The sequence below is a fragment of the Dermacentor silvarum genome, chromosome 1, assembly GCF_013339745.2.
Source record: "Dermacentor silvarum isolate Dsil-2018 chromosome 1, BIME_Dsil_1.4, whole genome shotgun sequence".
Taxonomy (NCBI): Eukaryota; Metazoa; Arthropoda; class Arachnida; order Ixodida; family Ixodidae; genus Dermacentor; species Dermacentor silvarum.
In genome coordinates this window covers 255,699,538-255,727,312 of record NC_051154.1, presented here as the reverse complement: position 1 = coordinate 255,727,312, position 27,775 = coordinate 255,699,538, and the positions used below count along the sequence as shown (strand labels likewise).

The 27,775-nt window shown below is 45.1% G+C and overlaps 2 protein-coding genes across 2 annotated transcripts in view; one reads left to right on the top strand and one right to left on the bottom strand.

Annotated features, from left to right (window-relative positions):
- Window positions 1-27,775, bottom strand: part of LOC119439527 (uncharacterized) — a 394,460-nt gene that overhangs the window by 326,668 nt on the left and 40,017 nt on the right.
- LOC119439543 (uncharacterized) lies at window positions 1,728-26,623 on the top strand. Its single transcript, XM_049660260.1, has 4 exons — window positions 1,728-2,036; window positions 19,267-19,451; window positions 23,101-23,880; window positions 24,996-26,623. Exons 2-4 carry the CDS (start codon window positions 19,323-19,325, stop codon window positions 25,374-25,376), a joined length of 1,290 nt encoding a protein of 429 aa, XP_049516217.1. The 5' UTR covers window positions 1,728-2,036; window positions 19,267-19,322; the 3' UTR covers window positions 25,377-26,623.

Sequence of the window (27,775 nt, the reverse complement as noted above, 5' to 3'; positions counted from 1 at the left end):
TGAAATGACACAACACGTAACTTCGTTACGTGGCCGCACGCCGTATGCTGTATGTACGAGTGAACGCGAGTTTAGGCGACTAGATTCACACCACCTGGCACCATCGGCCGCAGCACGTTGGGCCACTGCGCGTTCGACTTCTCGTCGCTTTCTCATCCGTTCGCGCTTTTGAGCGAGCCGGCGCTCCTTGAAGGCGCGCTCTTCCCATTCGGAGTGAGCGACACGGGTCTTACACATACCGAGTCCAAGGGGCAACTGATGACGTCGCTAGGATAATGGCTATGTCAAGAGAGAATCAGACACAGCTATTGGGTGGTAGACTATTGTCACGAGTGGTGCTAGACACCGGTAACTACAGAAGGCGAGCGTGCGGCAAGACAAACATTTATTGAGGCGAACTTGTGCCCCGCATAAAAAAAATAACTATATAGCCCAGTAACAGCAACATGTGCGAGCACGGACGGCGATCGGCAAAAACAGAGAACATCACCTATGTGCGGGCAGTATTTAAGGGCTGCGAAGGAACATGCGCAGTACTATCGCGAGAAATAGCGCGAGTTGCCCTGCCTGGTACGATGGGCCCATCGATACTAGTGGTACGATGGTACGATGGTACGATACTAGTAGGTACGAAGCTGGCATCGCGTTAAGTTTGCGCGAGTGCTTAAACGCGACAGCAATCGTCATTCGAAAGTCACCGGCACAGATGTAAAGCCCAAAAGGCACGTGGCATTGCTTCCCTCCAAAAAAGAAAAAAAGAACATCGTCCCAATGCTGGAAATAAGTATTCAGGTAAATAAATAGCACACTGGAATTTGTGAAGAACACAAAGGTAGCAAAGAAGAAAAAAATTACACCATCTTCCCGTAGGGGAACCCTGAGTAGTATGCGAAGCAGCCATGGCTCAAGTTCCCATTAGTTTTCAGATCGGCCTGTCGCCGCTGCCGTTTCGTGACAGCGGCTCGAGCCCTCTTCTCCGTGGCGCTGTCCACGGCGCTGACACTGGCGTTGACGCTGGCGCTGTCCGTGGCACTCATCGCGGCGTTGCAGGAGGAGAATGACAGGACGAAGTTAATAATGATGAGTGGACGAAGCACCTGGGGATCACTTGGGCAAAACGCCGGAAGCGTTCTTCCGGCTTCCGGAAGCGGAACCGGAAGTGGACGCCGCACGGCGGAGGGAGGGAGGGAGTGACATAGCCCCGAGCATAAGATGCTTCGCATCTAAAAAACTACACAACACACTTTCTAACGTGCGTAATAAGGCTTCAAGCGTACAACATGAACAATTTCAGGCCGTGCGCGCCGTCGCTGAGAGTTCGTCATCTCGTCAGGAATGACCGCATAGTTCAGTGCACCCACGCGGCGGACAATCTTGTATGAGCCGAAATAACGTCGAAGGAGCTTCTCCGAGTTCTCGGCGAACTTGTGCGCATACCCAAACCTGCTCGCCGGGCGGCGTATTTTGCTTTCCGCGGATGATTTCACACGCGAGAGAGAAAAAAAGGAGGCCGAGGAGGACGGCGCAACTCGCGCCCCTTCCACCGTGCTCGCGCCGGACGCCCTCGCACACTATTGGTTCTCGCCATGAGGTCGCGTGTTGCCTGTGCGGCTATTCCGATTACTGCCCGCAACCCCTTACGCCTTACGTGGTTTTCGCCGATGGCTTCACGCACGCGCTCTTTGTTTGGAGAGTTCGGATGCTGGATACCCCGTCTCGGCGCCACCTGTTTCATACGCGCTGCTAGTGGATCAATAATACTTGCCGAACGGAGAAGTGCCTTCCACGTTGTTTGTATTTTCAGTGGAAAGCATTAGAAATCTGTTCGTTTCTATGACCAACGTGGTTCCGACTGGCATGGCGGGCGCCAGGACATTCACGTGCGAGCTCGACGCCAGTTCGAAATGCCCAGAGAGCGTCAAGTGCCTGCGTGCGGACCTCTGCACGGCGGAAGACGCATACGAGTGGATCTCCAGCTACAGTCAGACTACCAATACGACATGGATTGTCGACTGGGAAGTCCGAAATCCAAAGAGGTTAGTTCACCGCATCTGTCGAGAAGCCCTTGTTATTGTCCGTTTCTTTTACAGGTGGTGCAAAGGCAAATATGCTGACATTTATTTGATAATAAGATGGGAGTTGTGAAACCATTGCATTATTGATATAACTGGTGCCAAATGCTGAACTGTCATGTTAGCCACCATTTGCGGCACTGTTGTCTAGTAAATTTTTGCTTGGTTGAGTGAATGTCCTCTTTTCTTGAAAGTGAACTAAGGAAATTTGTTTGAAAGTTCGAATATTCAGCCAGCTAGCATATCAGGCCACGCAAGTCTCGCATGGGCATACGCCTTACAGCGTAAGCAAAATAGTCATAATTTTTGAAGCAGCATGCTAAACCCTAGGCTGGCAACGCTTACGTAAGCCGCTTGTGATCGCCATAATGTTCGTATGCTGATCCCATTTCGTTATCGATCCCGTTTACCGATTTTCGTTAAAAACCACGCTTTATTGTTGAATATTTTAATGAATTGGGGAATTTTATTTTATTATGGGGGGGGGGGGGGGGGGGGCACGTGTGAGGCTGACGGTGGAGCCGTGCCAGCTGATAACGTGGGACAAGTTTTATTATTTTTAGTTTAGCGTGGTTACCGGAATAGCGGGCGTACCGGAATAGCGGGATCGAAGTGCGCATGCGCAGAACGCTAACCGACCCATACCGTTTACCGTGCGCACGCTATTTCTCAGAGTTAACGTTACCGTGTTAGCGTGGTGTACGTAGTGTACGTAAAACATGGCGGCGGTCCCGGTCGCCCGCTTCGAACTGAATTTGGCGTTTTTGTGGAATTCACTTCGTTCGTAGCAAATGACTGCGTAAACGGATTTTGCTTAGTCTCATGCCGCTTCGCCGAGAGAGTGTTATGGCTAATCTTGAGGAATTTTCGAGATCGCTTCTCGTATCGAACGCGCCTAAGCCTAACGAGAGAAATTTTTTTGAGATGCGAGCGCTATCTGTCGCTAAAGTCGGGAGATAGGCGCGACGACGGCATATGGCCTCTGAGATGGGAGGATTCGGAGGCTATGGTAGACAGCTTGTACTGCTTGTCTATTTCGTTGCAGATCGACGGACATGTGAAGTAAAAATACAACGCGCTCCTGGCTTCCATTGCGCTGCCTATCGCACTTTCCGGACGCACACACACATAGAATTAGGTGCCCTGTGTATGCGAAATTCAAAGCGTAATGGAATAGCGTCCCGCACGTAAACTACGCTATCACGTTATACTAAAACTCTCTTTCTGCAAAGTTCGTTTGCGGAACGCTAACGCTATTTCCCGTAACCCCGCTATTACGCTAACGCTAAACTAAAACTGTCTATTCTTCCTATTCGTGCTCCGTTTTTCACTTGCATTGGGGTCCGTGATGGCCAACTTATAATCGCGCTACTACTAATCAATTCTTGGCCGTGCTAAAGTTCCCGAATCCGAGATATGGTCACACAGCTTAAGTTTATTAAACCCCCAAACTTAAAAAAAAACACACACACACACACACACATTCCTCTCAGTGTTACTCCCAGTTTCTGAAAGCGCCTCTGTTATATGCATTACTAGTACACTGTACCTCGACAACACATCGTTTCTTCATTCGCCGGTATTGTGGACTCGAGCATACTTGCCGCCCAGCACAGACTGCACCATTCACGCACGTGGTGCGGTGGCGGCCGTTCTTCGTCGGCGCGAACGCAGTGTCATCCGAATCGTGGCGCCAGTTAATCGACGAGGAACGACGTCGACGAAGGGCGCGTGCTATTCTGACGGTTTTAAATTTCTGCTGGCCGCAAGATAGTACCTTCTCAAATTTGCGATTTGCTCTGTGCTTCGCGCTTTGCTTTGCAATCCATGTTGCTCCTTTGGAGCCATTGCAGCTAATATAATATATCGCTCGTCTCTGCGAAAGGTCGTAACTAGAAGCGAATCCTTTCGCGCGGCTGGCGACATTGTGCAGCCATCACAATAGCCAGCGTTGCAATAGCACGCAAGCTCGAAGTCGTTCCCGCAGTTCCCCCTAGATACCGTACCCTCCCAGTGAACCACAAATATCCATTGGATGTACCACAAAAGACCAAATATCCAAGACATTTAACGACTTCCAGTTTACATCTATAGTATGTTCGACTAGTACGTGGCAGTCAAGGGTCATCCAGAGGACGTCGAATGTCCTTATGATTTGGACATCTCTTGCATATTCAAAGCTCTCGTGCATTGATCGTACATTGTGCGTTATGAGTCGATGCACGCACTATGCCGCAGAAATACAAGCAAATTGTCTCTAATGCCTAACAATGGGAAGCTAGGAGAGCAAAAGCATTAAAATAATTATTTTGCAATTTAGCACGACCTTTGCACGCACTGCTGAGGGTCTAGTAACGTTGCTGCCGGACACCGCGCGCAAAAGCCAATACTTTCGCCATTTTTTCGCTATGCTTTCGGTCTCGGTTACGTCATTTTCTTTTTCCATACAAAGATGCTTTATTTTTCAGTTATATCTATTAGTACATTGTTGAAAATGCGTAACCTTTAACTTGCTGATGTATTGCGACAGTTTATAAAGAAAAAAAGAAGCTTGAACTCGCAATATCTCTGACTTCGCATCGCCACTGATATCAATTCAGCAACACGCGCCTCGATGCAAGTGCGCAGCAATACTATAGTGAACTAGATAGGGGTAGTGGGACGAGGGCGATCCGGGAGCCGAGGTCGTTTGCACGGAAACCGACAGGCGGCACTGCTGCGCCTTTCACCTGAACCGCCCCGCAGTGCGCGCTTATTCGCCGCGCACTCATCGGAAGAGTACGATAGATCTGAAGCTCATGCTTGACTCCTGAATGCTTACATTGCTCACAATGTCAGCAAAAGGAGAATAAATATATTTCTACAGTGTTGTCTATAGTGAATAAACAGTAAAAAACGATGTACAGCGCGAAGGACAAGGGCTGAGAGACAACACACACACAGCGCAGTGCGTTTCGTCTCTCTCGGTTCCTATCCTTCGCGCCGGATATCGTTTTTTACCATGGATTACCAACTAGCCCAAGCAACCACCTTTGTGTAAATAAATATTTTTGTCTCAAAAGCTCCCAGCCATGGAATTTTAGGTACAAATCCGCCTATGAGAAAGTTCGCGGAACTACGCGTGGCTGCTCGGAATGAACGGGTGTACCAGTACATCGAAAAGGTACCGCCGGGGCCGTGATTGCAAAAAAATAAGAAGAAAAAAGAAGAGAGAGAGAGGGGCTCTGAAGGAAGGTACGAAACCATTTTATTCAGGACAAACCCTCAGATCACAAAAGCGGCGTCAAAACAAAACCAGGCCCCTAGGTCATCCTGCTCAGCTTAAGGTGCTTAGCTCTCTGTGGCTTTGCGCTTCTCGAGCTGTTAGTACCTTATAAGAAGTGGAGTCGCGTGAGGACTTAGAAAGAAACAATTCTCATGCTTACTTAATCCTTGTGAGCGTCGCATCCAACACCATTGGAGCAGAGGAAATTACTTTTACAAGAGCCACAACATCGCAGATGCTGTTCGTGTGCAGCTCTAAAATGCTGAAGCATTCTGTGAATATGTTCTCAAGAGCTTCAATAAATGAGTACAAATCTTGCGACGGATACAAAAGTCCACCCTAGTCACACTGCTGAGTGTACTGTGAGGGTAACAGGTGTGGCTTCTGTTCGCCTGACGAGGAGAATGTACTCACATAAACAACAGTTAAGTTTTAGGACGCATTTTCTTGCTACGTAGCCTGCTACGTAATATATAAGCCGCGAGTCACTCCTCTCCATTACTAATGATGAGTGGCTAGCACGGGGAGCTTCTACTATGGCTAGAGACTCTTCAGCTTCTTCTAACCTCCCTTGGGCGAGCAGCTCATCAACACTGTTTGGAGAAATATTGGGAGTTTTGTCGTCCACGCTGAGAAGTGCATTTATGATTTCAGGGGTGACATTTGCACCGTCCACACTTCTTTCTATGTTGTAAAATGACAAACAGTTCACTGTGATAAGAAACTGATCTGGCGAGGGGTGGGCATTACAGCCGCTGGACTGGCGGATAATGCCAAACACGTGCTCTACGGAGTCGGTGCTGAGACGAGCAGTCAACAAGTTATTGAACCCTACATTCTCTGCCAAGTACTCTAGGAGAGACAATGTACTGGCAATAGTGACTCTCAGCCCTGTCGCTGTGGAGTTCCAACCTGCCTGCTCCCTTGCAAACTTGCAATGAATTATGTGCTACCTCCAGCACCTGCTTTGCCTTGCCCATCGTCCGTGACACACTCTCACATACGAGCGTCTTTCGTATGTACGTGCGGCAAATTACTGCACTAGGGCTCTCGCCGTAGTTCATCAGCACAGTCTTCTCAACGCCGACAGTCTTTTTCTCACTGTCCAACGAAGGCAAAACATACCCAACACCATCATAGTTCGGAAACGTGAGCAGTGCGCCCAATGCTCAGTGGGTTTGGGAATTTCACTCAGCACAAAGACGCTATTCTCAGCGCCGTCACCTATTTCCAGTTTCACTGGTCTGCAGGTCGTCCTCTTGCAGGCACCGCCTTTTTGTCTGGTCGGCATGGGGATGTAAGGCAGCCCTTTTCCTTGTGGGCCGTTCGCGCGATGGATTTTTCGAAAGGTACATGGGGAGATTAGGCAGAATCGTGGGCACGGCGTCTGTCGAGAGAGAGGGCTTTCCGCGTGGTGTACGTACCTCTTTGCCTTCGATCATGTGTACGTGATCTCTCAGTACATACTTTCCTTCAAAATGAAGCGCGCATACGGCGTAAGTGGCATCCAGCGGGCCGCGGCTTGTCCTTGCGGTGTAGATTCCGCTCCCATGTCAGGCGCATTTCTTCATCCTCGGGGACACTGAACAGAGACAACTTCAGGGCATCTTTCACTCTGCTATACCCAGTCTTACAACCAGGCGCAAAGCAATAGTTCAGTAAATTCAGTAATTCAGTCAATCAGCCAACTCAACGCGCACATGCCACCAACAAAACCGCGCACGTGCAACTGCAATCGGTAAACACATCGGGGCCTCTCCCAACGCGTGCGGCGGGGATGCGGCTTCAGGTGAAAGGCGCAGTGGCGCCACCACACGACGCGCGAATGTTTCCGTGTGTTTGGCCTCGCCGGCGCTGCCCCCTATCCGCTCTTCCTCGACCCACTACCCCTATCTAGTTCACTATAGCAATACGCTTCCGGGCGAGAGCAGCGTGTGCTTTATTGTCTTTTCGACTTTTGTGTGGTTCACCATGGCCCGAGTACGTATATACTAGGCAGAACTGTACAGTTGCGTGCTGAAATTTAGAGCTGTGCTTCTGACTGCTCTTTGTGGTACGTTTGTTCGCCTTGCGGAGCGCTTACGGGAATGTTCTGGAGGCAATGTTTTGATGGTTAATTTTCGCACATGTCTGTATCGCTTGGTTTCCAGCGTTCCTCTTCAAGTGTCAGGGATATTTCTCATTTGCACTGCCTACCTCTAAGTCTCTGGCAGCATTATGTTATTGGCACTTTTGTGATCTGAGAAGCTGCCTGACCAAGTTGCCTATCAAGATGAACATTCCATCTCTGGATTCTGCTTGCGTGGAATTTATTTTACCATATATTTTTCAATGCAGCGAGAAAGTACTGGCTTTCTATCTTGAATCCGATGGCCTCAGAAGCAGGTGCTGGCAAGCAGGCTATGCACTTTTGGTCATTAATTAGTATGTGAGACTACCTCTTACTTATCAGTTTTATTCTTTTTAATTATAATTGTGGCACTGTGCCTACTAGTCATTTTGTGCCTACTCGTTACTTGTGTTTTAATAAAGTTTAATTTTCAAGAATCTGTTTTTGATTACGTGTTTTTTTTAGATCCGCATTTAACCTGTTTGTATACAGCGAGAACTTGTAATGAATAATTTCATACATGTGCGTGGCTGAGGGCCGATCATTTTTGTAATAAAGCTTTATCAGTTGTATAAATAAAGAAGTAACATTGGTATGAAATTGTGAGTTTCACTGGTGTGCTTTACCTAGTGCTTACTGAACTCACTATTTTTCATTTATCCGTTGCAGAATTTGTAATGATGCATAATGATCAAAATGCGGATTTACGGTTTTCTTAGCACAGTTTTCGCATTTTGATGAGCGCTAGAACTATATATACATGTTGACAGTCACTTTAGCGAACACTGAAGAGGATGAAGGCAGAAGCCTGCGCACTCACGAAGCATTAATTAAATTATTTGTCATTCGCATGCGTTGTTACTTCTATTGTTTTCTCCTACCAAAGTTGTGGGCTCGAGTGCCTTAATTACCTGTGCCTTAATTAACTTCGTCATAATTAACACCAATGGTTGCGGGCTCTACTCCCACCAAAGGTCGAGGGTTTGAGTGCCTTAATTGCATCTTAATTAACTTTGTTTTAATTAACACCAAAAGTCGTGGGTTCGACTTCGACCAAAGTTCGAGTGCCTTAATTAACTCTGCCGTAATTAACTTGCCTTAAGTAACTTCGCTCTAATGAACACCCAAGGTAGTGGGTTCGACTCTACCTTCACCATGTCAATTGGAATCCAACTTGGAGATAATTTGGAGATGTGGCCGGTTTGCCCATATCTCCAAGTGATTTCGACTCCCAACAAAGGCCGTGGGTTAGAGTGCCTCAATTAACTCTTGTCTTAATGAACTGTGCCTTAATTCACTTCGACCTAATTAACACCAAAGGTCGCAGGTTCAATCCCCAATTTTGGTGCCATTGAATTTTGGTGCTGCGACGCTGGACATCGGATTTTTCGACCATTGAGCCATCTAAGGATTTCACCTTAAGTGTTGCAGCTGATATTTTCACATTCACACGTTTACACGTTAACAAAACATTTCAAGCAAAGTCACCAGCTACATGCCGACAATGGGGGTAACTGTGCCATTAGTGTGCCTCAGCAGATGTACCATCGAGGACAAATTAAATGCGAACAGCGGAGTGTGTGGCCGAAGCATAACTAAGGCATACTGTGCATGTCGTCGGCCAGTCGTTGTGCACGTGCGTGGGGATGTAGTTCTTGAGGAAGAGTGCAGCGCTGCTCGCCCTGTTGCGAATAAACGTCACCCGTATTTTGTCCGAAAGTTGTTTTCTCATCTCTCCTCGGGCAGTGCCATACCCACCTGGCAGTACAGTGTTATGGTGACTAGCACCATCGCTACATCTGTAGCATGATATAGCTGGCATGCACCCAGCTTGCTAACGTACATTGCTTTGCTTTTGTTACCACCATCAAAGCTGCCAGTGTCTAATCGTAATTTGAATAGCGCGAAAAATGTATTGCATTGCATGCGCAACAACAGTGCTAGCCACCTTAAAAGTAATCACAGATAGGAATGGCACTGCAATGGCGGGGTGAGAATACAAGCTTCCAACAAAATACAGGTGACCTAATACGCACTAGGACAAGCAGCCCAGCACTCCGCATCGAAACCACATGCATGTGTACAATCATCGCTGACTGACGCCACACTGTGCTTTTAGTTACGTTTTGGCCACACACTCTGCTGTTTGCATTTCATTTGTATTCAATAGTACATCTACTGTGGCACTCGCAGGTATACAGCTCATTATAGCGTCAGCAGGAAAGATCCACTAGATGTTCTATGGACCTCCTGCGTCCCCAAAAAGAACATCTATTAGAGGTTACTTATGTCCAGCTGCGACATCCTTTCAACGTTAGAGCAACGTGATCTGGATGGGACTTAGATTATCCATGGTACGTATTTGTAACGTTGTTTGGAGAAATATAGATATCTATAGGATGTGTGCAATGTCTCAAACATGATGTTCTATGGACATCTATGGTACATTAATGGTTCACTGGGCTAGAATAAAGAACCAACTACCCGTTACGAAGGCTACTGCGGTAAGCTTCTTCGCACTTTTCATCCACATCGGCTTATTTTCGTACAAGGTGTATTTCGCTAGGACAAACACGCTGCATGCACGTTGATCATGTCAAAAGGCGCGACGCTGTGCTTGATTGGTGCCGTGATCGTGCACTACAACCGTAGGTGCGGTTTGGAAATAGTATCGGTGCTACTGAAGTGCCTTCATGAACTGTTAATTACTAGTACGAATAGCATATTTGAAGTGTTGTTTTTAACTGAAACCAAGAGCCCTGTGTTAACAGTAAATATTTATCGTGATACCGTGCGATTATTCTTCATGTTTTTGAAGGTGATGGCTGAAGTAGCCGTATCCATCGAACATAGCTTACTGCAGAAGATTGTATTGTTCCTAGCTTCTGTTATTTGTGGTACCGCTGCGCAGTTGGCTCAGCCAGGAGCTTGACGAGTGGCAGAACACGGCACTTTTTGTACCTCGTCCGTTTCGGGCCTAAAGAAGTAGGGAACATGAAATTAATGTATAAATTATCAGGAGCATACCGTGTTAAATATTGTAAAGTCCCACCTGCTGCACAAGTGACTTGTTGCTGCTTTCATTTTCTGATCACCTCTGTATTATGAGAGCTTTAGGTCTGTATAAGCCTCATGTCTAAGTGCAAGTTGTATGATGCTCTTACTCATATCGAAGGCTTCAGGCTGTTGTCTTGTGTGCGTGCAAGTATTCATAAACCATGGCAGTATTGGCACAAGCAAGAATGCTGCTGGTTGCCTTTGTGTAGATTGAAACAATGAATGCGGATTTAAGGGAGGCATCTAAATGCAATATTCACAACCATGCCGAGCTACCTAACGAGGCAGACATATATTTGAAAAAGAATGCAGCACTTTACGATACCAGAAAAGTCCTCAATGACTAAACTAATTTTCTCTGTTTCTTTAAAGGATGGTGTTTCATAAGAAGTGGAGGTGCGAGCACAGCAACCTCAACAAGACCGCTGGCCTGAAGTCCACAAACTGTCCAGCATTTGTGGACATCAAGATCAAGGCTGTGACAAAGGAAACAAAAAGAAATGATTAATTTCTGAAGAGGGAGCATCCTTTGTGTGCCATCATTAAGCTAAAGGAGGACCACAACCATGAGCTGAACTGTGCTGATGGACTGCGCCTTCTACGAAGCTCTGCTGACACACGGGCCACTTTCCACAGCTATTTTAAAGATGGCCTTGCACCTGCAGAGTCTCTTCAGCTTCACCAGCAGAAACTTGCTGTCGAAGATGATGGTGTCCAGCAACTGGCAAATGGTGCACTCATTCCATCTGCTAACACTGTGTACCACTGGTTTAGGATGTGGCGCAAAGATCACTATGGTGATGAAGTGGATCCACTCAGCAAGCTGGAGGAAAAGGCACCATTGTATCATCAAAATGGTGCGTTGATGCTGCTTGTAAAATGTACTTTTTTAAGCTTCTAGAATTTCTGATAAGGCTGTAGCAAAAATAGTTGCCATTATTTGCTGTTTGTTCTAGTTATCCTGTATGCGACATGTAACCGAGATGCAAAGCCAAATCAACCTTGTTGGCTAACTTTTGATAATTGTCAAAAGAGAACTTAATTTTAAAAACAAAAAGCCATTTTAAGTCCCAATAATCCCATTTCGCTTCCTGCAGCAGGCTGAAGACATTGAGATGAGGCCTTTCCGTGAAGATTTCCTTCTTTATCATTTTGTTGCTCTTTGGGTGCAGAAAGAAGTGCAGTGCAATTTTCAGTTCTCCGAATATGAAAAGAAAGCTTCTGGTTCTCCTATTATACAAAAGAATTTTTCGAACGTTTGGTGCCTGTGCGATGGTTTTACTGAATTTTGTACACGAAGGCCAGAAATGACCATGTGTATGGATCGATGTTGTCGGTGCAGCTGCATCAGCTGTCTAGCGTCAATTCTCGAAACATAAATGCTAATGTGTGGACAATTTAATTAGTAGCTAGTTTAGTAGCACTTGAGACGAAGTGAAAAAGAAAGCCCTATTGTCACGTACTCAAGAGACGCAAATTCATCATCACAACTTGCTAAGAACAGATGATGTATAAATTGTAGTGAGCTATTAAAAAGTACTTGACATGCAGCTATCAAAACACATTTTTAGGAGAAAGATAAGTGCATGATCAAATTGAACTTGGTAGTACCATAGTCCCTCAATACTTTTTCTGGTCACGAAACTCCGCCGTCACTCTATGGGAGAGCTTGATATGTCGCATGAAGTCGCCGCGCTGCGGCGCCACCGCCTCTGAGAGGCCACGTTTCTCACGGAGAGACTGCAGATGCGGCCGGCGTGGGTCAAAGTTTGGACGCATGCTTTACATTTGTGGTCGATTTTTTTGGCAAGATCCGCATTCTGGCTTTCTGCGGTAGGTTCGCCTAACGATGCCGTTCAGGTGTTGTGTGCCGGGGTGCCGTTCCGGCTACAAAGGCACTACCGAAAAGGTATCGTTATTTTGCATGCCGAGTGATCGTGTGTACTTCGAGAATTGGAAGCGAGCCATACCACGTCAAGAAACTGGCGATTTCAGCTTCGAGTCAAAGCATGTGCGTGTGTGCGCGAAGCACTTTGATCCATCAGACATTATCCGTACGGACGACTTCAAGATAAACGGTGACGCAGTATCGTTGCCGAGGGACAAGCCGCGCCTCAGGCCTACTGCCATTCCTCGTGTTTTTGACGGCCTCGCAGCCTACCTTACGAAGCCGAAGCCGCGACCACGGTCGCTGACATTGCGACCGCCACTGAAACGACCTCGAGAGCTGTCGTGTGCAAGGGAAGCGGTCCAAGTTTCCGCATCGCCTACGAGCACGTCGGTTACTGCGCCGGAAGACGACGGTACGTAATCTGAGCTAAGGCGGCTGCTTTTATTCCTTTTGACTACTTGTGCGTGTGATTTACTTCGCATGGCGTGTATACAAGGTGTTTGGTGTGAAGTATGTACATACTGTTGCTGTTTTCAACATTTCCGCAGCTGCAGCAGCCTGTGATAGCACCAGCAGTGAGCAGCGTTGTGACTCCGCCTGCCAAACGGACAACGTCGTCAGCTGTTGCTGCGCGGCGGAAACCAACTCTCTGCGGTGTCAGCTTCGGGCCGTCAGACACCAGCTTGCACGGTGCCAAACAATGCTCGCGAAGATGAGGGTGCAGGTTGGCAGACACAAAAAGATGAAGCAGAACCTTGAGAAGCTCACCAATCGGGGAAGGCTTGTCCTAGATCACTGTGTGATGAAAGGAAACGCAAAGTCTGCAAAAGCTGTGCGGTAAGGAACTTATCTGAATACTTAAGTATACTGTGTTCTTACACTGCTTGAGAACTGTTAACAATTCTCCAAAGCGTCGACACATTTTACTGGCTGTATTGCAAATTATGCCTTTGCCTTTTCTATTTGTTCGCTGACTAGAAATCACATCCTATATTAAGACATGAGTGTTCTGACGTGTACACTTTAACACTGATCACTATGTTCATAAGAACGATCACAACACTGTTCTGTTGGGCACTGAAAGCAACAAAATCATTGTGACTGGATCAATTCCTCGATGGATTTTTGTAATGGTTGCATGTTTGGCAGCCTGTTTATGTGTGTTTGCCTAACTCGGGCATTGTGGCATTGTAATGGTTTGTATTATGCGCATGCTGTGTATAAATTTACAGCATCGTTTAACGTCCATGGCAGGCACTATGATGGCCAGTATGCTACTAAACACATTTCAGCAGAATTGGGCTTTTGCACTTCGTAATATGTTTCTGAATACAAAACAATTTTGCTATTTCCCCATCAGGTACAACAAGGAGTGGCTGTACGACTGCCTTCTGTTGAAGATCAAGTCAACATCAGTCTACATATTTCTCCACGAGAATGACTACCTGCCCTTGCCAAATGTGCGAACATTGTACACCTACATGAAGAACCTCAAAGCAGACTTTGGATTTGATTCTGACTTATTTGCTGTGCTGAAGGAAAAGCTGCTTGCTTGCCCCGAGAGGGAACGACGAGGTTTGTAATTGTTTTTTCCCCTTCATTACGCTTTCTTTATATATTCCTTTGACAAGTTACATGCACCAACTTTTTGTTTGCTCCTTTGTAGGTGTACTAATGTTTGATGAGATGAGCGTGCGGAAAAGCCTGCACCTGAGAGAGTCGGACATGAAACTCATAAGAAAAGTGAATTTCGGGGAGCACACCAGGCCATCAGACCACGAGCGAGACGCAGATCACGTGCTAGTTTTTCTATTCCGGCCTTTCCTTGCAGGTTGGTCTCAAACAGTAGGCACGTTCTGTACTTCAAGTGCTGCTCCAGGTTCAGTCATAGCAAAATTGCTGCTGCAGTGCATTGTGCACTTGTACAATTCCGGAGCTGTTGTTGATGCGGTGACTTGTGACAACTCAACGAGCAACCGGTCAGCTTTGAGATCACTGGGTAATAACTTAAGTGCACTCTTTATGTCTAGAGTATATATGGTAAAATGACGTGCTTAACCTTATATAATATTGTATTTTAGGCATATGTGGTGAAATGGGAAACACAAAAACATCATTTGAGCATCCATGCGGTCCTTCTAGAGTCGTCTATTCAGTGATAGACCCACCCCACATATTCAAGTGTATACGAAACAATCTACTGAAGGTTGGAAAGTTCTTGGTAAGCTACAAATGGGTATTGTTCTTCTCTAATGAATGTGCAATAACTGTTTAGTACTAATGGAACTTGTGTGCAGCTCCCACAGGGACAAGAAGTCTACCACTCCCATTATGCAGCCCTCCTGGAATATGAAGAAGAACAGGCTGGTCTTCGTGCAGTGCCGAAGCTTACAAAGGCTCATATATCACCAAATGCCTTTCAGAAAATGAGTGTGAAGCTTGCAGTACAGGTGAGACACTTTACTTTAAAATTATGTTCTGCAAAAAGCGTTTTTACTGATGGTATTTTGGCAAAGAACAATGTCATCAGAAAAGCATTTCCCTATTTCAGCTATTCAGTGAATCCACAGCTGTAGCCATGGAATTTTATAGCGCACAGAACGGGTGCGAGAAGCTCCACCAGTCCTCAGGAACATCGCAGTTCACAAGACGACTGAACATCCTGTTCGACTGCTTAAATTCTCGAAGGCCGGAACACATACAATATAATGAAGCCGAGCATATAGCTGTAAGATATCAGTTCTTTTCCTTAAATAAAACTTTTGTTCTTGAGCCTGAAATTTGACCACTTTGCAGACAATGAAGGAAAACTTGACGTGGCTGGACAGCTGTTGCAAATACCTTGATGGATTACCAAAGCAGAGGAGAATCTGCTTCCTAAGCACGCCTATGTGCCAAGCCCTGCGGATAACTCTCCTCAGTACTGTTTCACTTGTTGAAAGTCTTCTCTCATCTGGATTTCGTTATGTACTGGTTGGAAACTTTGGACAGGATCCACTGGAGGTAAATAACTGTTTTTCCACACGTTTTCACTGATAACACACGCTTGTTCTTTCAGAGATTCTTCAGCATAGTGAGGCATGTTACTGGTGATGGAGGGCAGCCGACAGTGCAACAATTTCTGTTTATATATCGAATGCTTTCTGTAAACAACCTCGTACAACCACCTAAGCGAGCGTCAGTGGCTGGAGATGGGCCGCAATTGCTGCTCAAGCTGCAAGACATTTTCAACCGGACCAAAACTCCTATAAACCATGTGAGTAAAACTGTGTTGACGAAATGGTTGTTGGGCGATGCAGGAGTACATAACTGTTATTATTTCTGGTTACACAAATACAGTTTCAACCTAAATATAAAAAACGCATGCATGTGACGGTGTATTGCCCTACCTATGGGGAAACACCAAATGTGCCTTTCTGTCCTTGGTTTATTGTTTACTATACTAACAATATGGAGGTTTACATTTTACAGGCTGACTCTCTGGCAGTCCTCCTAGATGACATCCTGTTGGAGCCTGAGAACTCTGTGGAGGAATCGTCAGATTTGTGTTGCCAAGAATCGCCAAAAGAGCACATATTAGAATATCTTGCAGGCTACGTAGTTAAGAAGTTCTCATCGCTGAAATGCTCCAGCTGTGAGGGAACGCTGAAATCGGAACGAGTGCCAGCTGGCCTTATACTTGCAAAATCTAAAGGTCATCTTCAAGTGCCCTCTAGCCAGCTGCTTATGCTTCTGCAAATTGTGGAACATCACCTGGAAGTGTTCACACTTGAAAAAGTCGCCTGCGCCAATGCATACATGAACGTTGTTGAGGGTGTTTTGCTGGACAGCCGCACTGCTTCAGCTGCAGTTGGTTGCAATGTACATTTCACTAGCATCACTGCTGATGTCATTCATTTTTTTATTAGGACTCGCCTGCATTTTTTTACAAGAGAAAAAAATAAGAGCACGCGAGCATCAGTGCGAACAACCTGTCCAGCAAGTGGAGGCAAGAAATCTGCTTGTCCGAAGCAGTAAGCACACGTCGCCCTTACAAGTTAGGAGCACTGCTTGGGTAGTAAGTGTGTGTGTGTGTAAATAAAAACTTTGTTCTGGTTCAAACAATAAAGTATTTATTTCCTGTAACCATGATTGCACTCTGTGTGTTGATATTTATAGGCGGCAACTTAATGGCATAACCACTTAGTTTGAGTTTTTTCCCATGCATTTTGCATGCTGATAGCAACAGCTATTGACAATTATAACATTAGCTTAAGGTTGCTACCTCAGCGATGCGCGGCTTACAAAAGGGCCATGCCACAGAAGTAATTTTGTTTCCTGAACAAAGTATGCTTCTTGCCATGAGAAATGGGCCATTAGGAACTTAGTGCAACAGGAAAAAACAAGATGTCAGTTTTCTTTGTCAATACAACTTTTAGATCTTTTTTGAGCTCTGCACTGCATCAGGGATGAGTGAAAGCGAAAATTAATTGTTATTTCTCATAAAAATTTTCACGAGTTTGAACGGCTACATTTGCTTCAAAGAAAGCTCGCGATTCAAATAATATGCATCGCAGTTCGCCAAGGAGGTATGGTACTGAGTGCAACTGACCGTCAATCGATCGTCACTCTGCTCGTGCGAGTTAGAGATTAATAAGCGCAGTGCTGAGTCAGTCGGGCATATTAATTCGTGTGGGTATAGGGTACATTGACAACGAAAATCGCGTTTGAAAACTTTGTCGCACATATGGAATAATACGCACGAAAACTAGCAAAGCTTGCGATACATGAAAATGACAATACTTTCCTTCAAGCAAGCGTTTCATTCACGGCCACGATTTGCCAATGTACCTGTTCCAAACTAATTCTGATGTCCTAGAACATCTTATGGTACGTGCGATTAGAATCTGTCACCATCGCCTGAACGGTTCGAGTGCAATCGAAATTCGGTAACAGCACACGACCTTGAGGTCAGGTTGTCGTTTACTGGCAACGCCAAGCCGCTAATGTCTTATTCTTTGTACAGAGTATAAAAGTCGCTTAAACGTTTTTAATCGAAGCCGGTTGGGCTAACTAACGACAGATTTCGTACTCAGTACGAAGAATTCTATGCGCGTCGTCTGCTGACACGGAGCCGCCAGCTGACTTTGAGATTGTTTACTTTTTGTACGTGCCTTGATTTTCGTTAGAAAACACTCTCAGATGTTCAAGCTGGGATACTGTAACTGCTACGACAGAGTAGAATGTAAATAAGATCGAAAAGAAGCTGGGATTTCGGCCGCAACGTGACCTCAGAAGGAAAAATACCGCCGCCGCCTGCGGCGGCCTCTCGGCAAGGTAGCCTTTCTTTTACTATGGCGCCCCTAGCGGCAGGCGCTGGCTCTATATTAAACTGAGGCGGGAGTTTCGTGACCATAAAAGCTATTAAGGGACCATGGTAGTACTTAGTTTGCATTACATTTTTGTTACTGAATTAATGTACAACAGATGCTATCTATTTGCCGCCAGTAACTTCCAGGGCAGTTTACAATTGGATAGCTAACAGAAAATGCATGTATGGTGAAGTTTAGTACACCACTCTGTACATATAAATGGCAGTATTCAAATGCAATACAAAATTGTTCATATGTAACATACTATGGAGTGAAAGGAATTGTAATGTTATCTATAATTAAAGCTGACAGCAACCTTTTCTATTGATATCTGGATATATATGAGTCCTTTGTGGCTCAATCAGACCTTTGCAAAGCACAGCGCAACAATCGAATCCCTATTGCTGTTGCACATGTAAGTGAAAAAGGAAAGTTGAAACTTGTGCATCCTGCTTGAGATGCATTTTAATTTCCCCAGGTAGTATTATTCGAACATTTCCATAGTGGCATAAATCGTTGGCCATTGCGTGCCCCGGGGTACCGAAGTTTAGGAATGAGAAGCAGCTGTTTGGCATGTTTCTAGAATTCTTGAAGTAGCCATTGCACACATGTGCATTTGGTGTAATTTTTTACACTGCTCTCAAATAAAGCAGTCGAAGTTTGGTGCACACTCAGTTTCTTTCCACTAATTTCAGAGTTTCTCTGCTTGCGCTAATATGCATTTCTTAGCTTTAAGGGTAACATCGTGATTTGCATGGTGTTCACTTGAATAAAGCCGTACTATTGTGTTCAACGTTGGCTTTGGTTCCGTCAGGCTAAAAGATGCTGATAAGGCAATGCAACGCTTTAGAAGTGTCAAAATAAATGTTCAAACACTGCTCTTTTTTACTTCTTATCTCTAACTTCTTGCAGGGGTCAATGTTAGCACGACCAAGTCAAAGGATGGCAACTGCTGGGTGGTGTTGGTTATTACAAGGATCATGCAGTGGACGCAAGGCTTGGAAGCTGCAAGCGAGATCATCTTTTTGGACTCAAAAGCTTCCTGTGACGAGTCACAGGCTACCGTTACAGTAGTGCTCACAGCTACTCCAGTCGGTGCTATACTGATTGCTGTGCTTATGCACAATTCCCAGACAACGGAAAGCTACAAGACAGCATTTGGCCTCTTTAAACAGAAATATCCATTCTGTTTTGGAAGTATGTCTTTTGATACAGTTAGGTCAGATAATTTTTGGAGAACTGACAAAACTAAAAAATAGTGTAGCTCACGTACATAATAGTAAAGCAAAATAGAGGTGTTTACAATCATATCTGTGAGGTGCTGAGACCAACAGCCTTTGTAACAGCACTGGTGCAGTGATATTTGCTTGGAGGGTGTACATCCTGCTCTAAGGTCATGTCATAGTTTTTTATCTGTCATCCAAAAATGAATCATATTTGTAAAATACCATGAAGGTATAAAGGAGTTCACTGCTTTTCAATCAGAAAAAAGTGCCAACATGTTCGATTATATTTTCCAGACCCCACAGTCATTCATGACCGACAATCAGCGGCAGAAAAAGCAGCTCTGAAAGCAATGTGGCCTGAAGCAAGTCAACTTCTCTGCCATTTCCACGTGGCCCAGGTGGAATGGCGGTGGCTGCATGCATCAAGCAGCAGCATCAGTCGTGACGAGAGGTGGGAACTAATGACTGCATTCCAGAAGGTGTGTAAAAATGATGCGCAGTGCTATGATGTGGATTAGCTCAACTTTGCTTGCAACACTGCTTCAGTGGCTACTGTATTACACAAAAGGTTGTGTGTTTGAACCCAAAATTTGAGCCCCTTGATAGGAGCAAAATGCAAAAATACTCATGCAAGGGATAACCTTTTAGCACTCACTACAAGGCTCTAGGTGGTCAAATTTTATCCAGGATTTTCCACTGTGTTGTCCGTCATTGCACCCCTGTACAGCTTTCGCATATCAAAGGGAGTGACAACTACTCAGAACGTGTCACGACATGTTGGTGGAAATGAAAGGATCATTACTTATAGTGATAGAATCAGGCATGATGTTCGCAATTGAATTAGGCATTATGATTTTACAGTAGCACGAAAAGTTGCAAAAACCGCAAGTGGTGCGAACTTGCTTTAATTTGCTTTGTGCCAGGTTACTCTCACTTGCTCTGCTGCTGAGGTGCAAATTCAGGCGGAAATAAGATGAGAAGCATACATCACTCCCACTCGCTGTAGGAAGGTGACTATAGTAGCCAAGTAAACGGACAGAGCTGAAGTCTGTTTGTGTGACATGTGAGCACAGAATTGTGGTATGATCCACCGCGGAGCACTCTTGCTCTCCGCTGGCAGATTTGGGGTGGCGAAATCCGAGCACCCCCTCCAGGATTGCAGCGGCTGCTCCAGATCGACCAGTGAAAAACATAAGACTGGTCACACTGTTATGAAGCAAGAGCCCACAACTTCCAAAGACAAAAATTTGATTAGCAGGCACATAACGGGACAACCAGCATTAAACCATATTTGGCTTTATCTACTTCAATCAAGCAGTTATAAACAATGTAATTGGAAAACGACCTTGAAACAGAAATGACTTCGAAGAACTACCACTATAACACCCCCTTTGATGAACTGTAAAGCTGAAAGTGTAAGGGCTTGAGTGCCAAGTCTTGCACATTTTGTATTTTTAAGCATTGCATGTAGAAGAGTAGCCAAATTTAATCGAATAAAAACATTTTGTTCAAGCACAACCGCGCTGATGTGCAGCACCATGTATGTTTAAGACAAGTAAGTTATCGCAACAGGCAGAGCAGTTCATGTGAATGCTAGTGTTGTCATTTGCTGTGCCATCAGTTTCTGCGTTTTCAAGGTGAATGGCCCGAGACCCAGAAGAATTTCACTTAGCCTACAACACATGCCCAAAATAGAATTTTCATTTGGAGACGAAATGCGGAAGCTAGAAAAGTATTTGAAAGATTAGAACTAAATGCCGCAGCACACCATTGACATCTACACAGACGCTGCAGTCACAAGCGACATAGCAAGCATGGCCTGGGTTAGCACAACTGCACCCCCACACAATGGCTATCACACATGTCAGCTTCCCGGGGGTGCAACCTTGCACGCAGAAGTCTTAGTTATATCGGGAGCGGTCAACACCATTCCCATTGACATGGGAGACATTGTAGAGCAGAGTGTGTAAAATAATTATTGGATCCTCATTTCCACACCAAAATCTATGCCTAAAGATATTGGCCGAAGGGTCTCCTAGCAGAGCACTGATGCATTACATTCGCACTAAAATAAAAGCAGACAGTAAACGGAGACTATTAGAAGCTACACCAGTACGTGTGTTTTACGACAAGGGCGGGCTTACTCGCACAGAACAGGGTTATGGCCAACGCTGCACACACACCACACATACTTGAGAAATGGCACCAAACCAGACAAGCTACGATTGCGAACAATTATACCCGATGCACACATTGTCAGGAGTCATGCAGAGCAGACTTGCAACACCTCATTTGGAGCTGTGCAGCTTTTTCACAAGGGAGATTCAACATTTACTGCAAGGAGACATTAGAACACTAGGAATTGGAACACAAACTACTGAAACACAGAAAGCCATTGCGACATATGGCAGACAAAGTGGCTTGTTTCGAGTTGTGTAGAAGGGGTCGACCAGCCAATTCGAGAGCAGCGGAACTGAACATACACCCGAGTCTTCATAAAGAGGAAGATCAAAGACTGAGATGAAGATGTGCCTCAGCCAACAATCCGGGAACCTACATTCCTTTCCCACCTAATCCCCAACATTGGCCTGGAACCGTCCCCTTCCTTAAAATAAAGGCTTTATTCAATTCAATTCGGAGTGCCTATATTGTTCAACACAGGTACTTGTAAAAAGCTTGCACAAGAAGCCAGCATGTTACTTACAGAAACTGCTGACATCAGGACAACTGTAATAGCAAAACAAACAAAGAGGAAATGGTTTTAAGTGAGCTTCCTAACTGATTAATTATGTATATATGCAAAGTTGAGTGTGACGATTCCTCTCATGTTAAAAATGTTGTACAGCTACTTCATAGATGGAAACGCATATAGCGTTGAGCGGTAAAAGTGCTAACTGGGTTTGCTATAATTCGAGGAAGGCATTTTCAGAGCGCAAATGTGAAACATTCTGATGACTGCTTTTGTCGCTGTGAAATTATCTAATTTATGTGCATTTTCAGTAACCTATCTCCCTGTGTCTTTTGTAAAATTGAATGTTATTTATCTAACAGGCTACAGCACCAGCAAAACATTTTGAGCCTGCTGATGTAAATTAGCCAGTTGTGGTATTCAATGCTTCCCCCCATTCTACACCATTCAGGCATAATAAATTCCACGCTCATGTTCTTGATTATCGATTAATGCTCAGAAACATTGTCGCATTGGTGACAGTAGAGCCTGATGCCAAAGTTGATGAAGTTGCTGCTCTGTTGTTCGTGTAGGACATCTGTTATCATACAACATTTTTAACACAAGAAGAATCGACACTCTCAACTTTGCATATATGCATAATTAATTTTGTTGTGATTACTTTTGCACCTGCATTGCTCTTGCAACAATATGAGGTGTTGCATTCTTCACAAAAATATGAATTTAATAGCAGAAGTTTGTGTTCAGAATGCACTTGTTTTCCTAATTTATTTATTTTTGATTCAGCATGTCTGGTTTAGAGCACTGCACGGGCTCGGGCTTACCCGAAAGCCCGGGCCCGGCCCGGCCCGTGGGCCGGGCCAGGTAGAGGAGTTTTTTCACGGGCTCGGGCCGGGCTCGGGCACGGCGTGTGCTTTTTGACCTGGGCCCGGGCCGGGCTCGGGTTTTTTGACGCGGGCCCGGGCCCGGCTCGGGCTTTCTGCGAGTTATCCTCGGGCTTCTCAACTCTGAAAAACATGTATTTTTCGGTCTCGGGCCAGGTTCGGGCCGGTTTCTAGTCGGGCTCGGGCCGGGCTCGGGCTTAAGATAATGGGGTGGCGGGCCGGGCCGGGCCCGGGTCTCGCCATAAAAGTTTTGTCGGGCTCGGGTGGGCCACCCAATGTAAAAACGGGCCTGGGCCGGGCCCGGGCCGCAAAAATCGGCCCGTGCAGTGCTCTAGTCTGGTTACATGCTCACTTATTCTGACTTACGGCACACCGCACAGGCCTGAATTTTGTGTTACATATTGGAAATGCTCTGAAACAAGTAATTGGTAATAAGCTGTGAACTTTACAAATGCTCGAAGTCTGCTTATTTTAATCATATTGTGTCTGGTCATGTGGCATAAACAACTGAAATGTGGCTTTAAGAATACAAGCCATTTATTCTGTCCCCTGCAGATGATGTATGCGTCATCAGCAGAAGACTTAGGTGCGGCCACCGAAGAATTGCTCCAGAAGCCTCACCGTGCATATGTGGCACGGGTAAATGCATTCCTTGAACGGAAGGAAGAGTGGGTGCTCTTTTTTAGGTTGGGCCTTATAACGAGAGGCCACAACACAAACAATTATGCTGAAGCCACTATTCGTGTAATGAAGGATGTGGTTCTTGGCAGGCAAAAAGCATATAATGTAGTTGCCCTTGTGGACCTCGTGGCAACAGTCTGGGAGGACTACTTTTCGAGAAGACTGCTTAGCAATGCATACAGCCGTGTGCCAGTTTCCCAAATCTTTCACGACAAGCTTGTGCACAGGATGCCCGAAAGTGTTGCACAGTCGGTTTGTGCTCTTGGTGATAGCATGTACCAGGTGCCCAGTGGGCAGGAAGACGGTAAAATTTATCACGTTTGGCAAGACGTCGGCACTTGCACTTGTAGAAATGGCCAACAAGGGGCATTCTGCAAGCATCAAGCACTGGTTCATCACATGTATGGAGGAGCATTTCCAAATGCCCCAATACTGAAACCCGATGACCGGCACAAGTTAGGTGTCCTTGCCCTGGGTGACAAGTGCCCCGACAAAAGTTTCTTTGGAAGCTTCCGTGAGGTGCTGCCAGAGCTCCCGTCCACCAGCACTGCTTGGAAAGCACACAGCCAGCATGCACCTGAGCCTCAGCACGAGCCAATAGAGCTTGACCAACATCACTTGGAGTGTTCAAATTCCAACGAACAACGTCGCGAGGTGCGTATCGCACTATCTTCATAGAAGCTTTAAGTGTGGGGCAATGTGAATGCTGTCTCCTAAATTCTCATGTCATTGTTTGTTCAAAAAGCTTCTCGAGGTATTTAACTAGGAAACTGCTTGCTTTTAAGGTATTTTGTATGAACTTTGCATTCAGAAAGTTGCCAAAGTGTCATCCCCACATTTCGTGAATAACTTAAAAAGTACTGCAATCTAGCTAGTTGGTATGATTGCACAGCTTTCGTTAGTGCAGGAAAACTCTCAAACTTGTGTTGCCTGCAATTTATCTTGTCTTGCTGCTTCTGCATGCATACTATAACCGAGTCTAGGTTGTTGATATTACCAAGCAACATTGAATCTTGTTCAACTTCTGGTTATGAAGCAGTAAGTTAAATTGCTTTAACGTTGATTTACCATGCCATCACTTATTTTATGCCATGCTTACTTGAAAAGCTCAGTATTCTGTCATGCCATAACAATTTCAGCAGTGTTGTTAATAAGCTGCAGTACATTATTTTTCTGCAAAGCCAAGTATTTTCGTGTTACTTTCTCTGAACCCTATGTTGGTGAACTGCACCAATTTTAGTTAGCTTTATCACATTGCATGCAATACTGCATGTGATTTGTTTCATCCTAGAAAAGCCTGCTAAACTTGGTGTCAGCATATACTAGTGTAGCGAGAATTGAAAGAGAGGGAAAATATATTTGAACTGTACCACATGATTGTCATGAATAGTTGGTTATAAATGTAACAGAGGTGTTAGTAATGAGGATGACTGAAGTCCTGGGGAGGTAAAGTATGTGCAGCAAAAGGCACGCCAGAGTATGAGTTGCTTGTCTTGTGGTGGAGTGCTCGAATTCTTCCTACTAGCAGCTCATGGTGGGCTCAGTGCTCACATTGTGTGAGTGTGTGCAGAATCTTTACAGCTTGCACATGAGCTCAGACCTTACTTGAAATATGTGGTCACCATACATCAACTCAGCAGCAAGCATAGGGAATATTTCACATGGGAGAGGCTTATGTAGCATAAATGAGGATGGAAAGGTTATTATAATTTGGTGAACAGTGGGACAGTGTAATTAGTTTTTGTGTTTTGTTTTATTTTTTTTCCCAGGATGCTGCCGAGGTGCTGAAACAAATCCATGAGGAGGAGTGGCGCTACTACTCCTTGGCTGCTGACGACCCTTATTATCTTACTGTACTTCAACAGGTACTGGCAGAAATGAAGAAAGTGCACAAGGAGCCTCAAGTGATTGCCTCTTATCTTGCCCAGAAGGCTGCTTTTGCAAGTGCCAGAAGGCGTGGCCGCACCATCAAAGTTCAGCCGACTGGAATAGCTAGACGTCGGCCGGGTGTGGGCAGAGGCTCAGGCAGAGTGCAAGAAGGTCGTCCCTCCAAACATCAAGGGTGCAAAAAAACTAAGCGTCCACATGCCCTACACTTAAGCGTGAAGAGTGGTGTGCCTCATGCGAAGTCCCATGGAACTGGGCACTGAGCACCAGAGTAGGCAGCATTCATGAACGTTTGAACATTCGGCACCCAGGGCCTGTGGAGGGCCAACTCTACTCTTGCTGTGCTGCAGCCATACCAAGAAGTGTTAGTCGTGCAACAGCATATTGCATTGTCGTTTAACTTGAATTGTCACTTTGGTTAAGGATACTGAGCCATGTTTCATGAATAGTAAAATCATCATCAGCCTATATTTATGTCCACTGCAGGACGAAGGCCTCTCCCTGCGATCTCCAATCACCCCTGTCTTGCACTAGCTGATTCCAACTTGCGCCTGCGAATTTCCTAACTTCATCACTCCACTTAGTTTTCTGCCGTCCTCGACTGCGTTTCCCTTCTCTTGGTATCTATTCTGCAACTCTAATGGTCCACCGGTTATCCATCCTAAGCATTACATGGCCTGCCCAGCTCCACTTTTTCCACCTAATGTCAACTAGAATATCAGCAATCCCCTTTTGTTCTGCGCAGTGTGGAATAAATATACTGAACTAGGGCCTGTTGCATAGTTAGTGCCAGACGTAAGGTAGTTGACCAACTTATCATTTTTCTTGATAGTGCTTTCTGGCGGACAGGCCACTTTGTGCCGACTATGAACTCTCACTTTAATTTGACAAAACTGGCTCTGCTTAGATAGCCATGAAATATCCCAAGGTGCTGTCAAAACAATTTGTGCATATGGTTCCTGTTTTGGCTTGTGGAGGAGGTATGCAACATCTTTCAAAAATGGGATGTAGCTCAAAGTCAAATGTGCTGAACAAGTCATGATTTATTGTCAGTGCTCTGTCTGCCTCCATGGCAACCCTTGCATTGCCTACAATCACAGACCCTCGTCCTGATGTCATTCCTTTGAATTCCACTTGAGTAGGGATTGTGAGGGGAGTTCACCAGAGAACCAACCAGCGTTATAAGTGACGAATACTGTTTACAATGGTGTAACGCTGGTTGGTCACCGCGATCCATGGGGCCTCAAAAAGGTTACATTTGAGATGGAGCACACACTGGCCTGATGCACACTTACTCTCAGATGTCTGTTTACTATGTCAAAGGAATTGTTGGTTTTTGAAAGGTTATCATCGGTCACTTTCATGTTACTTGAAGCAATAAACCAGGGTGGAAGTGGTGTGAATTCTGTATATTTAGGGGCGCTCTTGCTTGGTAGGGCAGATGAAGCCTCATGCTATTGTTACTGACTTGAGAAGTGTCTATGAGAGCAATAAATAAATGAAAAATTTCGTGGCAGTGTTGCTTCAGTACTAACATTTTCTTGTGATGCTCTGAAATCGAGCATTATGAAATACCCCAAGGAAAGAACTTTTTCAGCTGACCTACCTTCTGATTTACAGTGGCAGCACTCCCTCGTGCACAGGGTGTCTACTTGCAAGGAGAACCTGGTATTTCCTGACAATTTGCACTTAAGGAAAATTTTAGAAAAAAATAAATAAGAACGATACCCTGAACATTTTTTTTTGTGCAACTTGAACAATTATGTGCTTTGGTACTTCAAATACATAGCATGAGCAAGATGCTCTGCTCTTTATGTTGGTTTCGTACAGTAAATGCAAACTGTACCTGGAAAGGAGCAGAAGTTTTCCATGAAATTACTACTGTGAAACACCTCAAGCAACACAATAGAAAGTACTATTCACTGTTAGTTTCTTGAGCAACATTTTTTCCCCACCATTTTCCACTAGATTAACCAATTTGTCAAAGTGGCATCTATGGTCCAAAATGCAGACATCTCGTGAATACTGCTGTGTGTGGCTACTGATTGTATAAATTATGTACCATAGCTGAATGTCGAGATTTCTGTCAAAATGAAAAGGAAGATTTCCAACAATGGGGGATTGTTAAACTTTCACAAAGAACAGGACAACAGGTTGTTCAGGAAAAAAATAGCGTCGATACACACCTTTCCTTTTTTAAGAAGACCAGCCTTATATGAAAACAAATGGCTTGTGTGCGCTATAATTTGTCAGCATTGCCCTCAATGACTTTGTTCCCTAACTCGTGGTAATGCTCCAAAGCAAATATTCATTCTGAAAAAACGTATGCATTAGTTGCAGTATATACTTCGTGTGTTGAAGTACGCTTTATAACAGTGGCAAATGCCTGTAGAAAACACACTATTTCTACAGGTCTACTTTTACTGCATTCACTGCAGCCGGTCCACTGCAGAAGCCAATATTTTTTCCTAGGTATCCTTGCGGGCAGCCATCTGGTTATTGCCCGCAGTATGGCCTTGTTGACAGCCAGCCTTCCTGACCAGTGAACTTGAGGTATTAGATTGCTGAATGCTGTATCTTCCGCTATCTGTGAGTGGTTGACTAGTCAGCATAGCTGCTATGGCAGAGAAGTTCATACTTTGAACTAGATTCGCCTCAAACT